Below are 17,861 nucleotides of genomic sequence, written 5' to 3' on the forward strand. Positions count from 1 at the left end.
GGAAACCCCCATGGTCTCTGAAATGCAATGTGAACACTCAATCTGGCTTCCACAGCAATGGCTGATCCTGGGCGTAAATACGTTTTTTTACCCCTCCTAGAAAAGGTGAATTAGAAAGGAAAAGTCATTTGAAATGTGCTTCAGTGGCAGCAGTGAGAGCAGAGCCAGGTGAGGTGTATTTTTCAGGTAAGGTGGAGGAGTAGGAGGCGGGAGAAGGCTGGCCGGCCTGGGTGTTCCCAGCAGCACCTGAATCAGATGCTCTCAGAGTGTTTCTCACACTCGATTATGAGTTGGTCTTTTCTCTACAGGGTTCCCTTCAGGCTCTTCCCATCCCACCGACTCTTCTGTTTGGCCAAAACCTTAGAAATGGAATATCTGCCAAGCCCAGTGAACCGCAGACACAATGCTGGGTATTGTGTCAGGATGCATGTCCAGGAGAGAAAATCTTGAAGTATCTTCTGTGGCGGCCGAGCCACCCTCTGTACTCACCATGTTCCGGGACACTGGTCTTCGGGACACGATTCTGCCCCTGCTCTTGCCATCCTATAACTTCAGTCCTGGCTTCCTTCCTGGTTTGGGGGGAGGGGCTGACTACTGAACCATCCCAACAAAGTACAGACTATTAGATGACTCTTCCGTGTTCAAATAAACAAGGCAACAGCAACAGGATGACACGTTTAACTGGAGGAGCGCCAGGAGTCCTGTAGAACAGCGCTTACTGCAGCGCCAGGCGGAAGACAGGGTTGGAGCTTTGGCTACACCACTCAGCTTAGCAGCTAATCTAGAATGGTCCCCTTTGCCTACTCTGGTGCACCTTTAGTGCCATCGTCAACCTGGGTTTCCACCTCTGACATCAAGGAGGCCACATCTGGCCTCTCCTTGTCCCCCTCTCCTCTCTCTGCTGGTGACTCCAGGCTGACCCAGGAATACATTCCTTGAGGGGATGTGCTCACGGCTCATGTTCAGTGCTCAGGCTGCCTCTGGCTCTTCTACCTCCCTCCTCTCTCTGACACCCACCTGACTGACATCTTTATCCCCCAGAGGGCCCACTTTGAGCTCTATGTCCTTAGCTAAAGATTTCTCCTTCTCAGGATGCCTCTCCAGACCAGCCTGGCCAGCTGCAGCATTTATAGGCTGTGTCGTTTGGCACTTGGTACCCGCTGCCCATGTATAATGTGGTGGAAGGCACGTGAGCTATGGAGCCAGACTCCCCGGGTTCACACCCTGCCTCCATCCGACTGCTTTCTGTAACCTGGAGCAGGTTACTGTGCTTCTTCTGGGCCTATTTCCCAAGTAGGACAAGAACACTAGTGCCTACTTCTCAGGGTTATAGCCAGGACCCAATGAGATAGCAGTCCAAGTGTTTAGAACAGTGGCTGTGCATGGCAAACACTTAATAAACATTAAGTTCCTTATTCCTTCTCCTCAGCAGTGCTAGAAGTTCTTTTCAGGGCAAGTAGACCCCGTCTGACTTTTTTCTATACAAAGCAACACATAGTAAGTTATGAATACTGTTGCGGGACAGTGCCCGAATACCCATGCTACTCAACAATGTGAGATGGATCACTTTCATGTAATAGGCTAAAGGCCCAGGTAATAGGAACTTGTGAGGTATGGACTCTTTTCGATATCCCTGGGCCTTGGGAAAAGGAAGGGAATTTGGTATTACAACAGAATAGGACAACAGGCCCAGAGAGAACAAGAACACAGACACACAGACTCACACGCAAGGATGTGGACACACAGACTCACACGCAAGGATGTGTCCAAGGTACCTCTGCCTTAGCAAAATTCCCAGAAGCACACAGGCTTGGAGAGGCTGTCTAGTCCTTACCCTCAGTCCCTTAGGTCATTCAATCTCCATCTTTATTTTGTCAGTCGTCCGTGTTTTCTGCATCTGACCCACTGTAGAACTCATTTGGGGAAACTGTTTTCAGCATCTCTCTCCTACCACCTGTCCTGCACCAATGGATTCCTGCTCTGTAGAGACTGGGTCTCCAGACCGTGAGACCCTTCATCACTGGACCCTGAAAAATGCCACCAGCACTCCTGTCATCACCTGACCACCACCTGGATTTAAGTCGTTTTCCGCTTGCCGACTGCATAGTAACCGTGGTCGTGGAGGGCGCTCTTGGCTACATGGGAGGCTGCTTCACGCAGATTACATGACCAGGCGAGTGGTGCATCAGTCCTCTTGGGTTATCACTGGCTGCAGAAGCAGAGACGCCACCCCGCCCCCGCAAGCCTCACCCTCTGATGGGGCATGAATCTTACTCTGGAGGTCTTGTGCTGAGAGCTTTCTGGGAGGCACCTTGGCCTGAGCGCCCAGAAGCCATGTGTGTGTGAAGCTGGTGCCAACAGTTCCTCTGCCCTGAGCCACGGCCGGGGCAGCAACAGCACTTCACGTTCCCATTTACTCCCCTAGAGACCCTGCCCTCCGCCTGTCTTTCCAAGGCTTCCTTCCTGTTCTCAGTCTGCTTTTGGACCTGTTGAAAGTGATTTATCCTTAAGCATTAGGTCTGTTTTCAGGGAATTTTGCAGCCGCTTCTGGGCTGCCTGTAACTCTAGGACTAGCAGACAAAGAGAGGAAAAGTCACAGTGCACCCCCCCACCCCCCAGCCCCGAGAACCTTCCTCGAAGGGCTTGCTGCATTCCAAAACGGGACCCTATTGTTCGCTGCTGGACTTGGGGAGCACTCATTCTGACACGAGTGCTCCCTGGGGTACAATGTGATGTGGAGAGGAAAAGACTTCCATTTCTTTCATATCCACCCACCACTGCGAATACCCTAAAGTTACAGCTCACAAAATGAGACCATTCAGCACAACTCTTTAGACTGGAGGTTCCCTCTGCTGCTGACTGCCCAACCAAAAACAGTCTCAGAAACTGACAAGCCATCCCTCAGACTCTTCTCTGGCAAAAACTTCCTAAAAGGACTCAGGCCACTGCTCACTTTAATTTGGTAATCGTTCCAAAGCGCTACAAATTTTTCCTAAAATGCCCCGGCTTGTAAAGACAACTCCACATAGACGGGCAAGTAACACATATAGTCAGATGAGATGATCATGGCATTGCTCTTTACACACACACACTGCATTTCTCAACACACAGAACAAAAACAAAACTCAATTCTCCCAATCAACCACCTTCTTCCCCCTAATTAATAACACGAACAGTGACAGCACAAAAATAGTAATGTAAGTAATATGTCAGCACTCCCAGGAGGAAAAAACATTTCTAGCTTACCTGCGTGGGTCATGAACTTCCACAGAAAACTTCTTCTCTCTGAAATACAGGTTTTCCAACTGTCTCCATTGGAATATCTGGACAGAAAACAACGCAGTTGAAGTTCAAGTGCGAGCGGTTCACGGCTGCAGTCCTCTCGCTGCGGCTGAACTTACAGCTGGCAGTTTCCTTATCAGAGCTGAACCCGTACAGTTGTTTGCACCTCCTATGCCTCTTGCTTCACACACACACACACACACACACACACACACACACAGCTCTCCAGTTCAACCCTGGCAACGTGGGTGTGGATTTTCCTGCAGGCTTCTCAACAGGAACAAAACAAGTTCTTTTCAAGTGGTTCCCCGGCTCTGCTGGGCCTTTGTTGAATTCTCCAAGACAGTTCCCGGCTCTGCAGTTTTCCCTCCAAGGCGAGGGGGAGGAGGGGGAGTGGAGGGCGGGCTGGCGGAGGGAGGGAGGGAGCCGGCGCTCTCAGGAGGGAGTAGTAGCCATCTGCCTGCAGTGCTGATCCGGCTTCCTCCCTGCAGTGCTCCAGTGGTAAGGCACTCGCATTCCCAGCCTCCCCTCGGGACTCCACTTCCCGCCCACTAATGTGTCAGCGGCTGGACTCGCCCTGGTGATCTGGGGCGGCCCGGGAAGCTTCCCCTCCAAGGGTAGGGGCTGCTCGGACCCTATTTGGGGGCAGGCGACTCCAGATAACCACAGAAGCCTGACAAGCCCAGCTTCTTTCTTCAGCACAAAGAAAATCAGGGCTAGCGGGACGCTGCAGCCAGGGGCTTGTGGCCACTGGGGCGCTGGAGAGTGAAATTAGGGCTGTTCTGAACAGTGGAAGCTAAACCGAGTTCCTGGCGCTGCCCAAAGGCCCTGAAGGGCCTGGTGGACATTCTTCCTTGGCTGAGCGAGTCTGTTCACTAAGATGTTTGGGAGTAATTAGGGTGGCAACATTGCTCTGTGAGGGGGTTCTTACATTGGATGAAAAAGAAAGTTACTTCAACTCTGAGGGAAATGTCAAAAGAAGTTCAAGTGATGCCCATAGCATTCATATTTGTATCTGATGCAATACTGCAGTCCCTTCGATAGAATTTGAGTTTGTTTAGCCCAAAGAAGGGCCAAACAGACCTTCACCCTGCAAGTGGCTGATTTTTACCCCTGGTCCTCCCTTGTTTTGCCCACTGAGTTAAGGCAGATGCTTTTCAGGGTCTTATCTTAGACCCAGGATCCTCTCACCTGACAACCCTGACACTTTCTGATCTGCTCACATTCTCTCCTGCAAGACAACAATTTCTGTGTCCCATCAACCCTCCTTGCCAGGCCCAAGACACAGGCCTGGCCAAAGGACTCCGCCTTGTTGTCAAACTGGGCTGGAATAAAAACTGTTTCTGGCAAGGCTGCCTTCTCACAACCTGCTCTGCAGAATTTTACAATGATTCTGTCTGCCTAACGGGGAGGAGGACATGGATTTTCTCTGATTTCAGGGCCATCTCTTTTGTTTACAGCTCAGAGTACATTTTGCTCTGAAGTCCAAGGAAAATTGTACTTCCTTTTCTCCTTTCAGGTCATTTCCAAGGAAAGCAAGTCCTACCGGAGCTCAGAGAGCCTTGTGTCCAATCACAGATGAAAAGCCACCTGTGTAGTCGATGACTCGAGTCCCAGATCTGAGCCTTATCTGATGCTCATCTTATCTGATGCTCTGGTAAACCCCTTAGTGAAATGCACAGAGTTCCTCTCGGATTCCCCACTGATAGGTATTTACCGAGGTTCCACTTGAACTTGGCCACAGACACACAAGCACCAGAACTAACAGCTCCCTGACCTTGTAACCTGGAGGTAGGCAGTACACAGAACAAAGTGGCCAGGCAGATGCTGTGGAGTCCAGCTACGTTTGTTTGAATCCTGAGTCCCCTACATCCAAACTGTGTGACATCAGGTAAGTGACCGCATCGCCTTTAGCCTCAGTTTTCCCATCTGTAAAATGGCAATAACGCTTCTAAGGTAGAAGCAACAGAGATCCTTAGCACGGTACAAAGTAAATGCTCAGTGAACTCAGGTCTCAGTGCAATTCTAGTTGCTCTTACTTCTCCCAAATCCTGGCAAATGAAGTAGATTAACTCCAGAACAACCAAAATTATTAAGCTTTTTTTTTTTTTTAACTTCTAGCCCTGTCATTGGGGTTTAAGAGAATAAAAGTCCCAGAAATCTGAAGTATATGGATTTAGTATCCTGCCTACACCCCATCCCCTTTTCTCCAAAGAGAGGGGTGGGTAGGAGATGGCTGATCCCTGAGGGGGACTTGCAGCATGTGTGTGGCACCCACCTGGCCAGGTAAGGTGGAGCCTCGGCCAGGACCTGTTTCTCAGGTGTGTGACCCGAGGGTCCTGTGCTTGGTCTAACATTCTGCTGTCTCCATCTCAAAAGTCTCAATAAGCTTGATCAACAAGCCCTGAATTTTCATTTGTCCTGGGCCCTGCAGATTATGCCACTGGTCCTAACTGATGCTCATGCCTCGGGCACTGTCTTTGGGGGACAACATGTGGGGGAACATGCATCTGATGGGCAGACCTCCTGGGCTTTATCCTCTTGGCGCTGGTGCACTGACAAGCACCTCACATGGGCCTCGGGCTGGGAGCTCCCTCCTTCCTGGTGAAAACTCCCAAAGCCCAACACTCAGGGGATGGGTTCCCTGGCAATTCCTCCCTCCCTGGCTTTTTAAAACAGAACTTGTGCTGGGCGTTCCCCAAAAGTACTCCCCATGCCCCTGGAGTGGAGAGCCTTGTGTCTGCCAAGGACCAGAACACAACCTTGTGTCTGCTGTGGCCCTTCTGCCTACTGATGGTGCATTGCAGACTCCTGCCTCAGCACGGAACCCTGCCGGCCCAGCTCCCAGCATCTGTAGACATTTCCCACAGGAGCAGAACAGTGGCTTTGCCTCCTGTTTGTTCTAGGCAGGGTTTTTTCCTTATTTTCTTCTTTTTTTGTAAATGAAAACACGGGGAAGGGAGGAAAGGAGGGTAATTTTCCAGGCCAGGAAGGTTCCAGGAACCCAAAAGGAGGTGCTCATGAGGGACCTTTCCTCCCACACCTGGGGGTACATGGAGTGCTTGGGAACAAGCAGGGGGATGCAGGCAGCTGGACGCCCCACGCATCAACGTGGCCTCTTGTGCTCGAGGGCCCCTGTGCCCACCGTTCTGAGGCTGTGCCTACTAAACCCTCCCTCTGAGGCTGGTAGAGTAGAACAACAAGCAGATAAACAGCAGACATTTGGCTTGGCCTCCCCTTTGTGAACAGGGTACACGAGGCTCCGAGGCGCTGGTCTGGGGGCAGCCCTTGATCATCCGTGTCACTTCAAAAGAACCCCTTTGACTCACTGCAGCCATCATAACCCAGCCACCAGCTAAAGACACCAACATGTTTTGGAAATCCACATAAAGAACTCATTGGACATATAAATATGGTTACAGCTGGGCTAGATCCCTTAGGAGTTTGGCTAATTCCTATGGCCAATTCTGCCCAAGGAGCTACCTAAAATCTCAAACACAGGTCTATCAGTAATCAAAGGACTTATTAATTAATACCTATGAAAAAGGCTTAATGCACTTCATTGGGGCATCTTTAAAAAGCAGACGCCTCTTCTTTGATCTTTTAGCATCCTCCCCACCCCCAAGAAGAGCAAGTAGGAAACTTTCTTCTTGGGGAAAATGAGGCCCAGAGAAATGAGGGGAAAATGCCCAAGGCCACACAGCAAGTCAGTGAAGGAACCAGAAATAAGAGTCAAGGGCACCTGGCCCATTACTCTAACCTCTAACTATGTTCCTTTCCCTACGGGGTCCACCAATTAGTGGGAACAGCTCTTACTCACTAATGGATGGTTAACTTTACAAGTGGAATGATTTTTTTTTTTTTTTTTTACAAACGAGCAGCTAGGTAGGAAGTATAAGCCACATCTTTTCCATCCTATACAGCAGCTTTTCTTTCCTTTACAGGCTGTAAATGATAACACATATTACTCCTTTCTCGCCTTAGAGTCCTGGCTTCCTCTGGTTTTCTACACAGAGATGCTTCAGTATCAGCAGCTTTCCATCCAGGACTAACAAGTAACAATCATGATTAAGAACAGACTTAATAATTTGGCCTTGCATGGAAAACAAAAAAGAAGAGAAACCTTCCAGAAGTGGTTTTATGGAGACCGTGCCTGTTGCCATGATTGGAACCACGGGTGGTCGTGGATGTGGATTTGTGGCTTCTGACCCAGATGTGTAGTTCCCAAGCAAACATAGGTCCTCCAGTTCCCCTTGCTGGGGCTCAATGTGATGTGTAAAAGAGATGGAAAATGTTTATGCACAGAAAGCAGACAAGAGTGGCTAATAAATACAGCTTCTGTGCCCTGAGTGCAGCAGAGTACACTAAAAACACTTAACAAGCCGGACCAGGTTCCTGGATCCCATTAGCTGGTCTGCCTGATTCCCACATCCTGTGTACACTGGAGGTCAGGGCTGGGAAGGACTCATGTCCTGTTCTTTCGGAGTGGGTGAAGGCGTAGTGGGGATGGGCCAAAGGGCCTTGACTCCCTGAGACTTCCTCCGTAGCCACTGTTTACTGGGCGCCAGCACAGCACGTGGGGTGATGGGTGAGCTCTCGAAATGAGACGGAAATAAAGGCTCGAGAGGAAGCCGGCTAGTGGCTCTGATTCTTGAGCAGGACTTGAGGGGGTGGGGGCTCGTCTTCCTCCTGTCCCTGAGGCTGAGTCACCGAGCCTCTTAATGACCTCTCTCTGAGTAACTTCCTGCTGCTTCTAGAGGGGCCATTATACTGAATCCCGGGGGCCATCTGGCCAGCCCCCGACTCCCACAGATAAAGCAAGCCCAGAGGGGAGAAGTTAAGGGACTGGCAGAGGTTAAATGAGTAACTGATGTCAGGCCCACTCCTGTGGGCTCTTCCTAACACACCAGGGGGATCTGGCAATGAGTGAGAACAGAGTTGTTTCCAGCCTATGGTTAAGTAAGTCATCACTCCTCCAAAGGTTCTTGGCCTCCTGCTTTGCAAACACCAGCAAGGAGTTCTCTTGTATTATAAGAAGAATGAGAATCAGGCCAGGAATAACTTTGGAGCTCAGGATGAAAAATACCAATAGAAAACCACTGCCTGATTTCATTTTTGCTCTGTTCACCCTCTAGAAGTTGTCACTGTCATCTCCAGGTGTATTTATACCTTCAGCAAATAAACATGAGCTGATACACACTGAGACGGATACAGCACAAAAGAAGTCACTCAACCCCAACTGGATGGACTTGAATTAAAATAGGAGAACAGCACAGAAAACCCCCAAGCCTGCACACTCAGAAACTTTTACAGGAGTCCCCTGATGAGGCTCCCCTGTCATTCAGGAACTAATTCTACGAACAACAGAAGCAGTGCTGTTTTTAATGGGTTAAACACTCTATGCCGGAGGTTTTTATATCAGTTGCATGGGTATTCAATATATTGGGCTGGTAAGCAACTTTGTTTGGGTTTTTCTACACCGTCTTACGGAAAAACCGAAATGAACTTTTTGGCCAAGCCAGTATTTTATGCTTGAAACAAGGCCCTGGGGATTTAGGTAACATCCAGTCCCCATTCCTCTTTCGAACATTCAAGTTGTGGTGTCTACTCTGCATAAACCTATGCGAAGAGGACAGAGGAAGGACATGCCTCCCATGTGTCTCTATGTCTAAGGCGCTTGTTGGGAGGATGTGACATACATAAAGCAGACTATCCATGGCACAGGAACTAACTCCATGATGGAGTTTCAAACCTCCTAGAGTTTCAGTATCAGGCTTTTGTTCTAGGGAGGGACTTCCCTGGTGGTGCAGTGGTAACGAATCCGCCTGCCAATGCAGGGGACACAGGTTTGATCCCTGGTCTGGGAAGATTCCACATGCTGCAGAGCAACTAAGCCTGTGCGCCCAGAGCCTGTGTTTTACATCAGGAAAAACCACTGCAATGAGAAGCCCACACGTTGCAACAAAGAGTAGCCCCTGCTTGCCGAAACTAGAGAAAGCCTGCGTGCAGCAATGAAGAGCCAGTGCAACCAAAATAAATAGTATTTAAAAAAAAAAAAACTCCATGGAGGCACCATACCAATTTATGAAATATGTCTTGTACTCTTGTCTCAGAATCAATATTCATGAGCATTGCTGAGACTCCCTGGTTTTGGTTCATCAGTTTTAGGGATGAGAACTCCGACTTGGAAGTCAGGAGGCCTCAGTGCTAGTCCTGACTCTGTAAATCTGTCTTTATCTTGGCTTCCTTTTCTGCCTTCCCTTACCAAAGGAGGGGCATGTGTGTGGGCCTTCTGCATCCAAAGCATGGAGTGAAGGTCAGCACTATAAATCCTTGAAATGCCACCCAGCTACTCTTTGGAATTTAAAAATAAAGTCACTTGTTTTAAACATCTCCTATTTATGGGAAACAGTACAGTTGACCCTGGGTATCCTCAGGGGCTTCGTTCCAGGACCTTCCTTGGATACTAAAATCTGAAGATGCTCAAGTCCGTTATATAAAATGGAGTGGTATTTGCATAAACCCCAGGCACATCCTCTGTACACTGTAAATCATCCCCAAGTTATTTACAATAACCTAATATAAATATAACCAAAATCACTGCAGATGGTGATTGCAGCCATGAAATTAAAAGATGCTTACTCCTTGGAAGGAAAGTTATGACCAACCTAGATAACATATTAAAAAGCAGAGACATTACTTTGCCAACAAAGGTCTGTCTAGTCAAGGCTATGGTTTTTCCAGTGGTCATGTATGGATGTGAGAGTTGGACGGTGAAGAAAGCTGAATGCTGAAGAATTGATGCTTTTGAACTGTGGTATCGGAGAAGGCTCTTGAGAGTCCCTTGGACTGCAAGGAGATCCAACCAGTCCATTCTAAAGGAGATCAGTCCTGGGTGTTCATTGGAAGGAATGATGCTAAAGCTGAAACTCCAGTACTTTGGCCACCTCATGTGAAGAGTTGACTCATTGGAAAAGACCCTGATGCTGGGAGAGATTGGGGGCAGGAGGAGAAGGGGACGACAGAGGATGAGATGGCTGGATGGCATCACCGACTTGATGGACGTGAGTTTGAGTGAACTCCAGGAGTTGGTGATGGACAGGGAGGCCTGGCGTGCTGCGATTCATGGGGTCGCAAAGAGTCGGACACAACTGAGCAACTGAACTGAACTGAATATAAATGCTATGTAACTAGTTGCTGGCATGCAGCAAATTCAGGTTTTGCTCTTTGGAACTTTCTGGAGTTTAAAGATTATTTCTGAATATTTTCAATCTGCAGTTGGTTGAATCCACAGATGTGGGACCCACAGATAAGGGAGCTAACTATTTCACTGACTAAAAGCATGGTTTTCAAAGTTGCACTGTCTATAACTTACTGGCTGTTTATCCTTGGCAATAAAATGTTTTTCTTTTATCATCTTTGAAATAAGACTACCAAGAACATCAGTTTTGTTTTCATAGCGATGCTGTATCAATGAACTAATACATACTAAGTGCTGCATATAGAGCTAGGTATGTAGTTAGCACTTAAATATCAGCCATTATGTTCTCTTTCTGCCATCACTCACATGACAGTATTACTTTTCATGTAACAAAATATAGTTCTCATTACTTTGAACACATAGCCCAGAGTAGAGGTTTGTGAAATTCTTTTTTAAAAGATGGCTAATATGGTGCCATGGGCATTTTAAAAAATGTTTTTTGTTCATTGAATTTTTCACCACACAAGGATAAGTCTAACCCAGGTTCCCCTGCATCTGCTTGAGTTGGTTTTTGATGTATTCTCTTCAGGTTCTTCCAGTTCTTACCCAGTCAGTTCCTGGGTCTACCACAATTTTGACCAGAGTCAGTTTTGACCATTTTCCTGCTGATATTTTTTGGGGGTATCACACACCTTGTGGGATCTTAGCTCCCCAACCAGGGATTGAAACCCTGTGCCCCCTGCAGTGAAAGCGTGGAGTCCTAACTGCTGGACCACAAGGGAATTCCTCCTGCTATGACTTCTAATCTCACAACATTCACCCTGAGAGGAAGTAGCCTCCTATGATACAGCTCAGTAGTATTCACATGGAATGGGCCAGACTGGAATCCAAACCATGGCCTCCAAGACAGGCAAACTCTGTCCCCACGTTACTAGCTCAGAGAGTGGTTGTGAGGGTGTCCTCAGGACCAGCGTTGATAGAGGGCTCCCTGGCCTCCATCTTCTCCCGAGAGGGCCAGATACCCAGCCAAGAAAACGATAGCTAATTTTTCAGCACCGCCGGACCTAATTGAATCAAGACGTTCCTCTGGCTGACTCCTCAGTGTCAGACTACAGGAGCTCTCAACTGATTTGGTTAATTCAGTGACAGACGTCCGGAGCACCAGGCCCTGACCCTTTAACGGACAGCCTGTTTTTAACCCATCAAAAACCTTTTAGCTTCCTCTGGCTTCAGAGTTGTTACTAGGGGCAGAGAAAGGGAAAGAAGATCCACAGATACTTAAGAGGTCCATGGAGAAAACAGGCCATTTTATTTGTCCCCACTCAATGCAATTTCCGTTTATTTCTCTCCTTGGGGGGCATCTCTCTGTATCATTTTCTTGTGTGTATTTTGGCTTTTTCTCAGGGAGACCTGACCATAAAGCTTTGGCAAATGTAAAAACTTTCAAGAGAAGCTGAAAGCGTTTTTCCTTCCTTATCCTTGGCCTCCTGATGGAACTTCTTCCCTTTTCCACGTGCCTCTGGGGGGATGGATGCGGGTTAGTGTCCGAAGGGAGAAACTGGCCAGGTAACTCATTTTACCCGAGTCGAACTTTGTTTTTTTCCAGCAGTGAGCATGGGGGCTCAGTTTGGTGTGGCTTCACTTCTCTGCGTGCCAGGCTTTTCTTTAGGAAAAAAAAAAAAAAAAACCTTCAAGGCTTGGGACTTCCCTGGTGGTCCAAGGGAGCTCTTCCTTGGGAGACTCTGCGCTCCCAAGACAAAGGGTCTGGGTTCAATTCCTCATTAAGGAACTAGATCCCACACGCCACAATTAAGACCCAGAGCAGTCAAATAACTAAGTAAATATTTTTTAAAAAACCATTCAAGGCTAATTACAGCTGCTATGACTTCTGTGAATGGGATGCTTCAAAGATGGAATTGGCGTGCAAAGTACTAAGTCCATCTTGGGTGGGGAATTTTGATGGGAACCACTTGCAATGGCAAAGGTCTTTTCTTGGATGGCTGTTAAGGATTTTTTTTGACACTTTTGGAGGACAGACTTTGGGTAACTCTGTATTTAAAAAAATTTGTTTTGTGGGGATAGTTAAGAGTTGGCAGTTAAGAGTTCTCTTATGCCTGGAAGCCCTGCCCAGAGGTGTCGCATCACAGTGAGATCTGATTTCCCTGATTGGGGGTACCTGAATCCTTGGGAGATGGGGTAGAAGAGAGGATAGGATGACAACCAGCTCTACATAAACAAAAGTAAACACTCATAATTAAAAGCCTGGATAATCAAGCTTAAAAAAAATGACAATACTCTAGTGTTATCTGTAAAACAAAGTTTAAAAATGTTAATCAACCAGCAAGGGCTCTTTGGGAATAATCACTTAAGAGCAGTTGGCATGCACTTTAAACCAGCCAGTGTTTCAAGAGCTGGCCCATCCTTCTGGGGAGGGGAAGGCCTGGCAGACCCTGGTTTCTGTGGGGACCGCCCAGAGTGCAAGTGTGAGCTCCAGGCTCTCCTGGTTGGAAAGTGTCCTAGGGAGCACGGGGGCCGGGCAGGCTTGGGGCCAGGGCAGGCATGGGACGGCTGGCCCAGACTGCTGCCGAGAACACTCATCGGTCCTGCCAGCTGCTCTGTGATGGTGGTGCAGCCAGGAGGGGCAGAAGAGGAAATGGGCACTTCTCTGCAGCCTGCCCTAAACTACATTTTTTCATGAGGGCTGTTCCCACCCCTCGAGACATCCCAGCCCTCAACTGGGCTGGTTCTCCTCGATATTCATTCATCTCCCTCTGTCAAGCCAGTTCTCATCCTGTGTCATAAAATGTCTTTTTTTACTCAAATGTCTTTTCTACTAGACTCTAGGCTTGTTGAAGGTATTTTCCTGGCACATAGCACAGTGCTTCAGGGCATATTAGGCACTCAGTAATTGCTAAGTGAATAAGTGAGTGAATGAAGAACTCTATAAGGTAGGTTATTATGGCAGCCAGAGTTCAGAGACGTTAAGTCACTTTCTCCAAGTCACACAGATCATTAATGATGGGAGTTGGTATTTGAACCCCTATCTGCTCAAAATTCAGATAACCTCCATGCCATGAGGAGCCACCAGCCCTTGAACCTGCATGTCTAGTTTATACATTTCTAAACCACATGGGAAATGGCAATGGGGAAGAGACAGGGGGTCCAGCCTGGGAGCTGCAACCCAGGAGATATAGCTCTTCCTTCTACTGGAAGCTCTGTCTGAATTCAAGTTGATTCCAAAGTGAGTAGGTCTCCAGGAGCTCAGAAGCTCAAGCTGGAATCTTCTTGAGTCCAGACCTGAAGTGACCCCTCACAACCCATTCTGGCTAGACAAGTGGAAGGCTCTTTGCTAGGCATGACCTGGAGCAGGCTGAATCCTCCAGTAGAGTCCCCCAGCCCCACCTCCAGGCTCGGCCAATGAGCCCCTGGGTGCGGGAGTGAGAGCTTGACGGTGTTCAGGCTATGCTAGGGTTTAGTATGAAACAGGTTCACACTTCAGCAAGATCACCTGGGGATTCCCCTCTGAATCATGCTCATTAAGAAGGAAAAAACCTCACAGAGCTTCCTAAGTGTTGTGGGGTTCAGCAGAAACAAGCTGAGAGCCAAGACAAGGCAAAGGGTACTGGATCTGACAAACAGGGTTTCTCAGCATGACATTTCCTGCTTCTAAGCAAGAAAAGGCATCCAGCTGAATGATTCAATGGCCTGCCTTCGTCCAGAGATTCACTTTTGACATCTAGTGACTAGTAGTAATCTGAGTCCTTTTTGCTCCAAGAGACAAAAAATCAAGAGACAGTCTACAGCAGGAGTCCCCAGTCTCTGGGATATAATACCTGATGACCTGAGGTGTTGATGGAATAATAATAGAAATAAAGTGCATAATAAACGTAATGCTCTTGAAGCATCCCCATACCATCCCCACCTCACCCCAGTGTGTGGAAAAACTGTCTTCCATGAAACTGTTCCCTGGTGCCAAAAAGGCTGGGGACCGCTGCTCTAGATGGACTGGTAGGGAAATGTTATGCTTTTTGTTTTTCCGTCAACAAGTCTAAGCTGTTAAAAGCTCTCCTGCCTCCCTCCCTTTCCTTACAGATGTCTGGTCTTTTCTTCCAACCCTTCCTTATAGAAGCTATGCTATTTATCCTTCTTTCTCTGAGACCACTATACACATATATATGGAAGTGGCTCACAACATGTTAGCAGAGAGCAGAGATATTCCGCTCTGGCTGCCTTTTTTCATTTAACCACTATTTTCTACCTTGGGTCAGGCACTGCGATACCAGTGGGCATGTGGCAAAGAAAACACCGACAGTCTCCGCACATTTCTGTGAGGTAGGAATATAAATCAGAGAACTATACGGAGGACATTAGAGGGTAGCAGGTTTGAGGACAAGCATCAGGGGTAGGGCAGGGGGTGTCACTGTTTATAAAGCAGTCAGGGAAGGCACTGCTGAAGTGACAGCTGAGTGGGTACCAGAAGGAAACTGGGGCAAAGCTCTACCCCCTTATCAGGGAACACTATAAGTACGAAGACCCAAGGCACCGTTTGTGTATATGTGTTTGCTGTGTTAGAGCAGAAAATGCTGAAGTAAACAGAGAATGAGGGAAACGTATTCAGCCATGAGAAGGAACGAAGTTCTGATTCCTGCTACAGCAGGGATGAACCTTGAACACATTATTCTAAGTGAAGGAAGCCACAGATTCTGGTTCCATTTATACATGTCTGGTACAGGCAAGGCCACAGAGACAGGAAAGTAGGTTTCTAGGTGACTAGGGCTTGGGGGGTCGTGTAGAAATGGGGGTAACCAGGAGCTCCTTAGGCTTTGCCACTGCTCTGACTGGTAAATCCTACTCTCCATGAACCATAAAACAGAAGATGCTCTTGTGGTTAAAACTCAGTGAAATTAATTACTTAAAAGGAGCCAGCAGTCCAGGATAAGGCCCCCTAATCCCAAGACTGTCCCTTTTCCACAGGCAGCTTCCGACTCCCCCTGCTCTGATGGTCCTTCTATAGCGCTTTCCTCTCGCGTCTGCTGGGGTGGGCCCTGCAGACGACAAGTGACCTCCCCCAGCCCGACTGCTTTGTGCTGTCGTAACTGAGGTATCTCTGGGGGTGTTTTCTGACACTACCATGTAAGAAATCTGGCCAGGGACCCGTTTCTCAACCCCCACAGCTCCAAGCATCAGCTCCATGACGTGGTTAAAGATATACACCTGTGCACGGCCACACAGAGGCCATTCCCTCAGCTTTAGCTCCTGATCCTCGCTACAGGCAGGGCTAGCAGCTGGCTTATGGTCCGGGGAGGCCTGGAGAGATGGGCACCTAGAACCCCTCTGATTCTTTGACCTCTTGATAAAAGGGTGGAACAGAAACACTCATCATGAGGAGGCTGGGTCCACTCAGGGTTGGGGTAACCCACAGGCCACATTTGGTGATGCTAGTGGGTAAAGTACCTGCCTGCCAATGCAGGTAGACATTAAGAGACACAGGTTTGATCCCTGGGTCAGGAAAATCCCCTGAAGGAGGGCAAGTCAACCCACTTCAGTATTCTTGCCTGGAGAATCCCACGGACAGTGGAGCCTGGTAGGCTACAGTCCATGGAGTCACAGTCGGACATGACTGAGGCAACTTGGCATGCATGCACACTTTCTAGAATGATTCTCAGGATTGGTGAGGAATCTTTCAAAAACCCATGTAGCATCAGAAACACCTGCCGCAAATGCTGGAAAGACCTGCATGCTGGGATTGTCTTTGGGTTCACTGGCCAGGGTTCTGTGGGGTTGCCCCAGGTCTTAGCACAGTTGGTCAGGAATTATCTGATGACACCACTGCACAACCAGAGTTGCAGGATCCGACAGCGATGTACTAGCCAAGACTTTATGATAATCCTTCTCAGAGGAGTCTGGCGGGCTACAAGTCCATGGGTCGCAATGAGTCAGACATGACTGAGTGACACACACACACACATACCAACCCTCCCACTCCCCGACCGTTGCCTGAGGAACTTGACAGGCGTCTCCTAAAGTTAAAGGCTGAAGCTGAGATTGCCACCTGACCCCTGCTCACATCTAAACAACGAGGAGTGGGCTGCTAGCTGCCATCAGAGGAGGTATGGAGAGATGGAGGTTGCCCAGCTGGGAGAGGGGACGAGATTTAATGTTACATCAAGCTGGGGGCTTTGGTTGTTATCAAGGATTGGGCACTGTCATTTCTTTTGTTTTCAGTTTAAACTTTTTATTTTGTATTGGGGTATAGCCAATTAACAAACAATGCTGTGACAGTTTCAGGTGAACATACAGTTCACCTGGTGGGCCAGTGGTTAACACTGTTCACCTGAAATTATCAGGGACTCACCCATACATACCGGAGAAGGCAATGGGACCCCACTCCAGTACTCCTGCCTGGAAAATCCCATGGATGGAGGAGCCTGGTAGGCTGCAGTCCATGGGGTTGCTAAGAGTTGGACACGACTGAGCAACTTCACTTTCACTTTTCACTTTCATGCATTGGAGAAGGAAATGGCAACCCTCCAGTGTTCTTGCCTGGAGAATCCCAGGGACGGGGGAGCCTGTTGGGCTGCCGTCTATGGGGTCGCACAGAGTCGGACACGACTGAAGCAACTTAGCAGCAGCAGCACCCACACATACACCTGTATACATTCCCCCTCAACCTCCCTTCCTATCCAGGCTGCTACATAACACTAAGCAGAGTTCCATATGCTAGACAGTAGGTCCTTGTTGGTTAGTCATTTTAAGTATAGCAGTGTGTACATGTCCATCCCAAACTCTCTATCTCATTTCTTAATAAAATTAACTTTGCTATTTAAAGTGACTCTGTATTACTTGGGAGATCAGAAAAGTCATGCACTGCTTGCCTTTCCATCTAGGGAAGAATATCTTTAAAAGAACAGTGGGAGATAGAAGAAATGTGTCTTTTGAGTTCCAGGTCTTTGATGTTCTTGTTAGCCTGGCCAAGTCTTTGGTTTTTAAGCGAGAGAAACCCAACCAGTTCTAAGTCACTACTGGTTCAGAGCTCCCTTTGCAGTGGGTGGGGCTACTGGAGATGCCTCTACCAAAGACAGAGATCCAACAACAGCCTTTGGTTTTCATTATTGTCTTCAGATTATACCCAAGGTCTATGGGGCGCCTTGCGTAGCAGGAGTCTATTTCTGCCAGTTATCTAGAAGTTCGGCAGTGTCAACGGGGCTACTGGCCTGTCTGGGTAGGTGTTTATTTGGATGTTATAAATACAGATAGTTCAGTTGGTAAAGAATCTGCCTGCAATGCAGGAGACCCCAGTTTGATTCCTGGGTCAGAAAGATCCAGTGGAGAAGGGATAGGCTACCCATTCCGGTACTCTTGGGCTTCCCTTGTGGCT

General features: G+C 48.2%; 1 protein-coding gene and 1 long non-coding RNA gene across 11 annotated transcripts in view; one reads left to right on the top strand and one right to left on the bottom strand.

The window, feature by feature from the left end:
- FRMD4A (FERM domain containing 4A) overlaps positions 1 to 17,861 on the bottom strand; it is an 849,800-nt gene that overhangs the window by 73,838 nt on the left and 758,101 nt on the right. For all 10 annotated transcript variants that reach the window (XM_059892529.1, XM_059892528.1, XM_059892530.1 and 7 more), the window contains one exon: positions 3,247 to 3,323. In XM_059892529.1, the coding sequence (XP_059748512.1) occupies positions 3,247 to 3,323 (77 nt within the window). The remainder of the gene's footprint in view (positions 1 to 3,246; positions 3,324 to 17,861) is intronic.
- LOC104973746 (uncharacterized) lies at positions 2,977 to 11,533 on the top strand. Its single transcript, XR_810543.4, has 3 exons — positions 2,977 to 3,783; positions 4,802 to 5,173; positions 7,267 to 11,533. It is a non-coding gene; the product is annotated as an uncharacterized lncRNA (long non-coding RNA).

The sequence above is a fragment of the Bos taurus genome, chromosome 13 (genome assembly GCF_002263795.3).
Source record: "Bos taurus isolate L1 Dominette 01449 registration number 42190680 breed Hereford chromosome 13, ARS-UCD2.0, whole genome shotgun sequence".
In the NCBI taxonomy this organism is placed as follows: Eukaryota; Metazoa; Chordata; class Mammalia; order Artiodactyla; family Bovidae; genus Bos; species Bos taurus.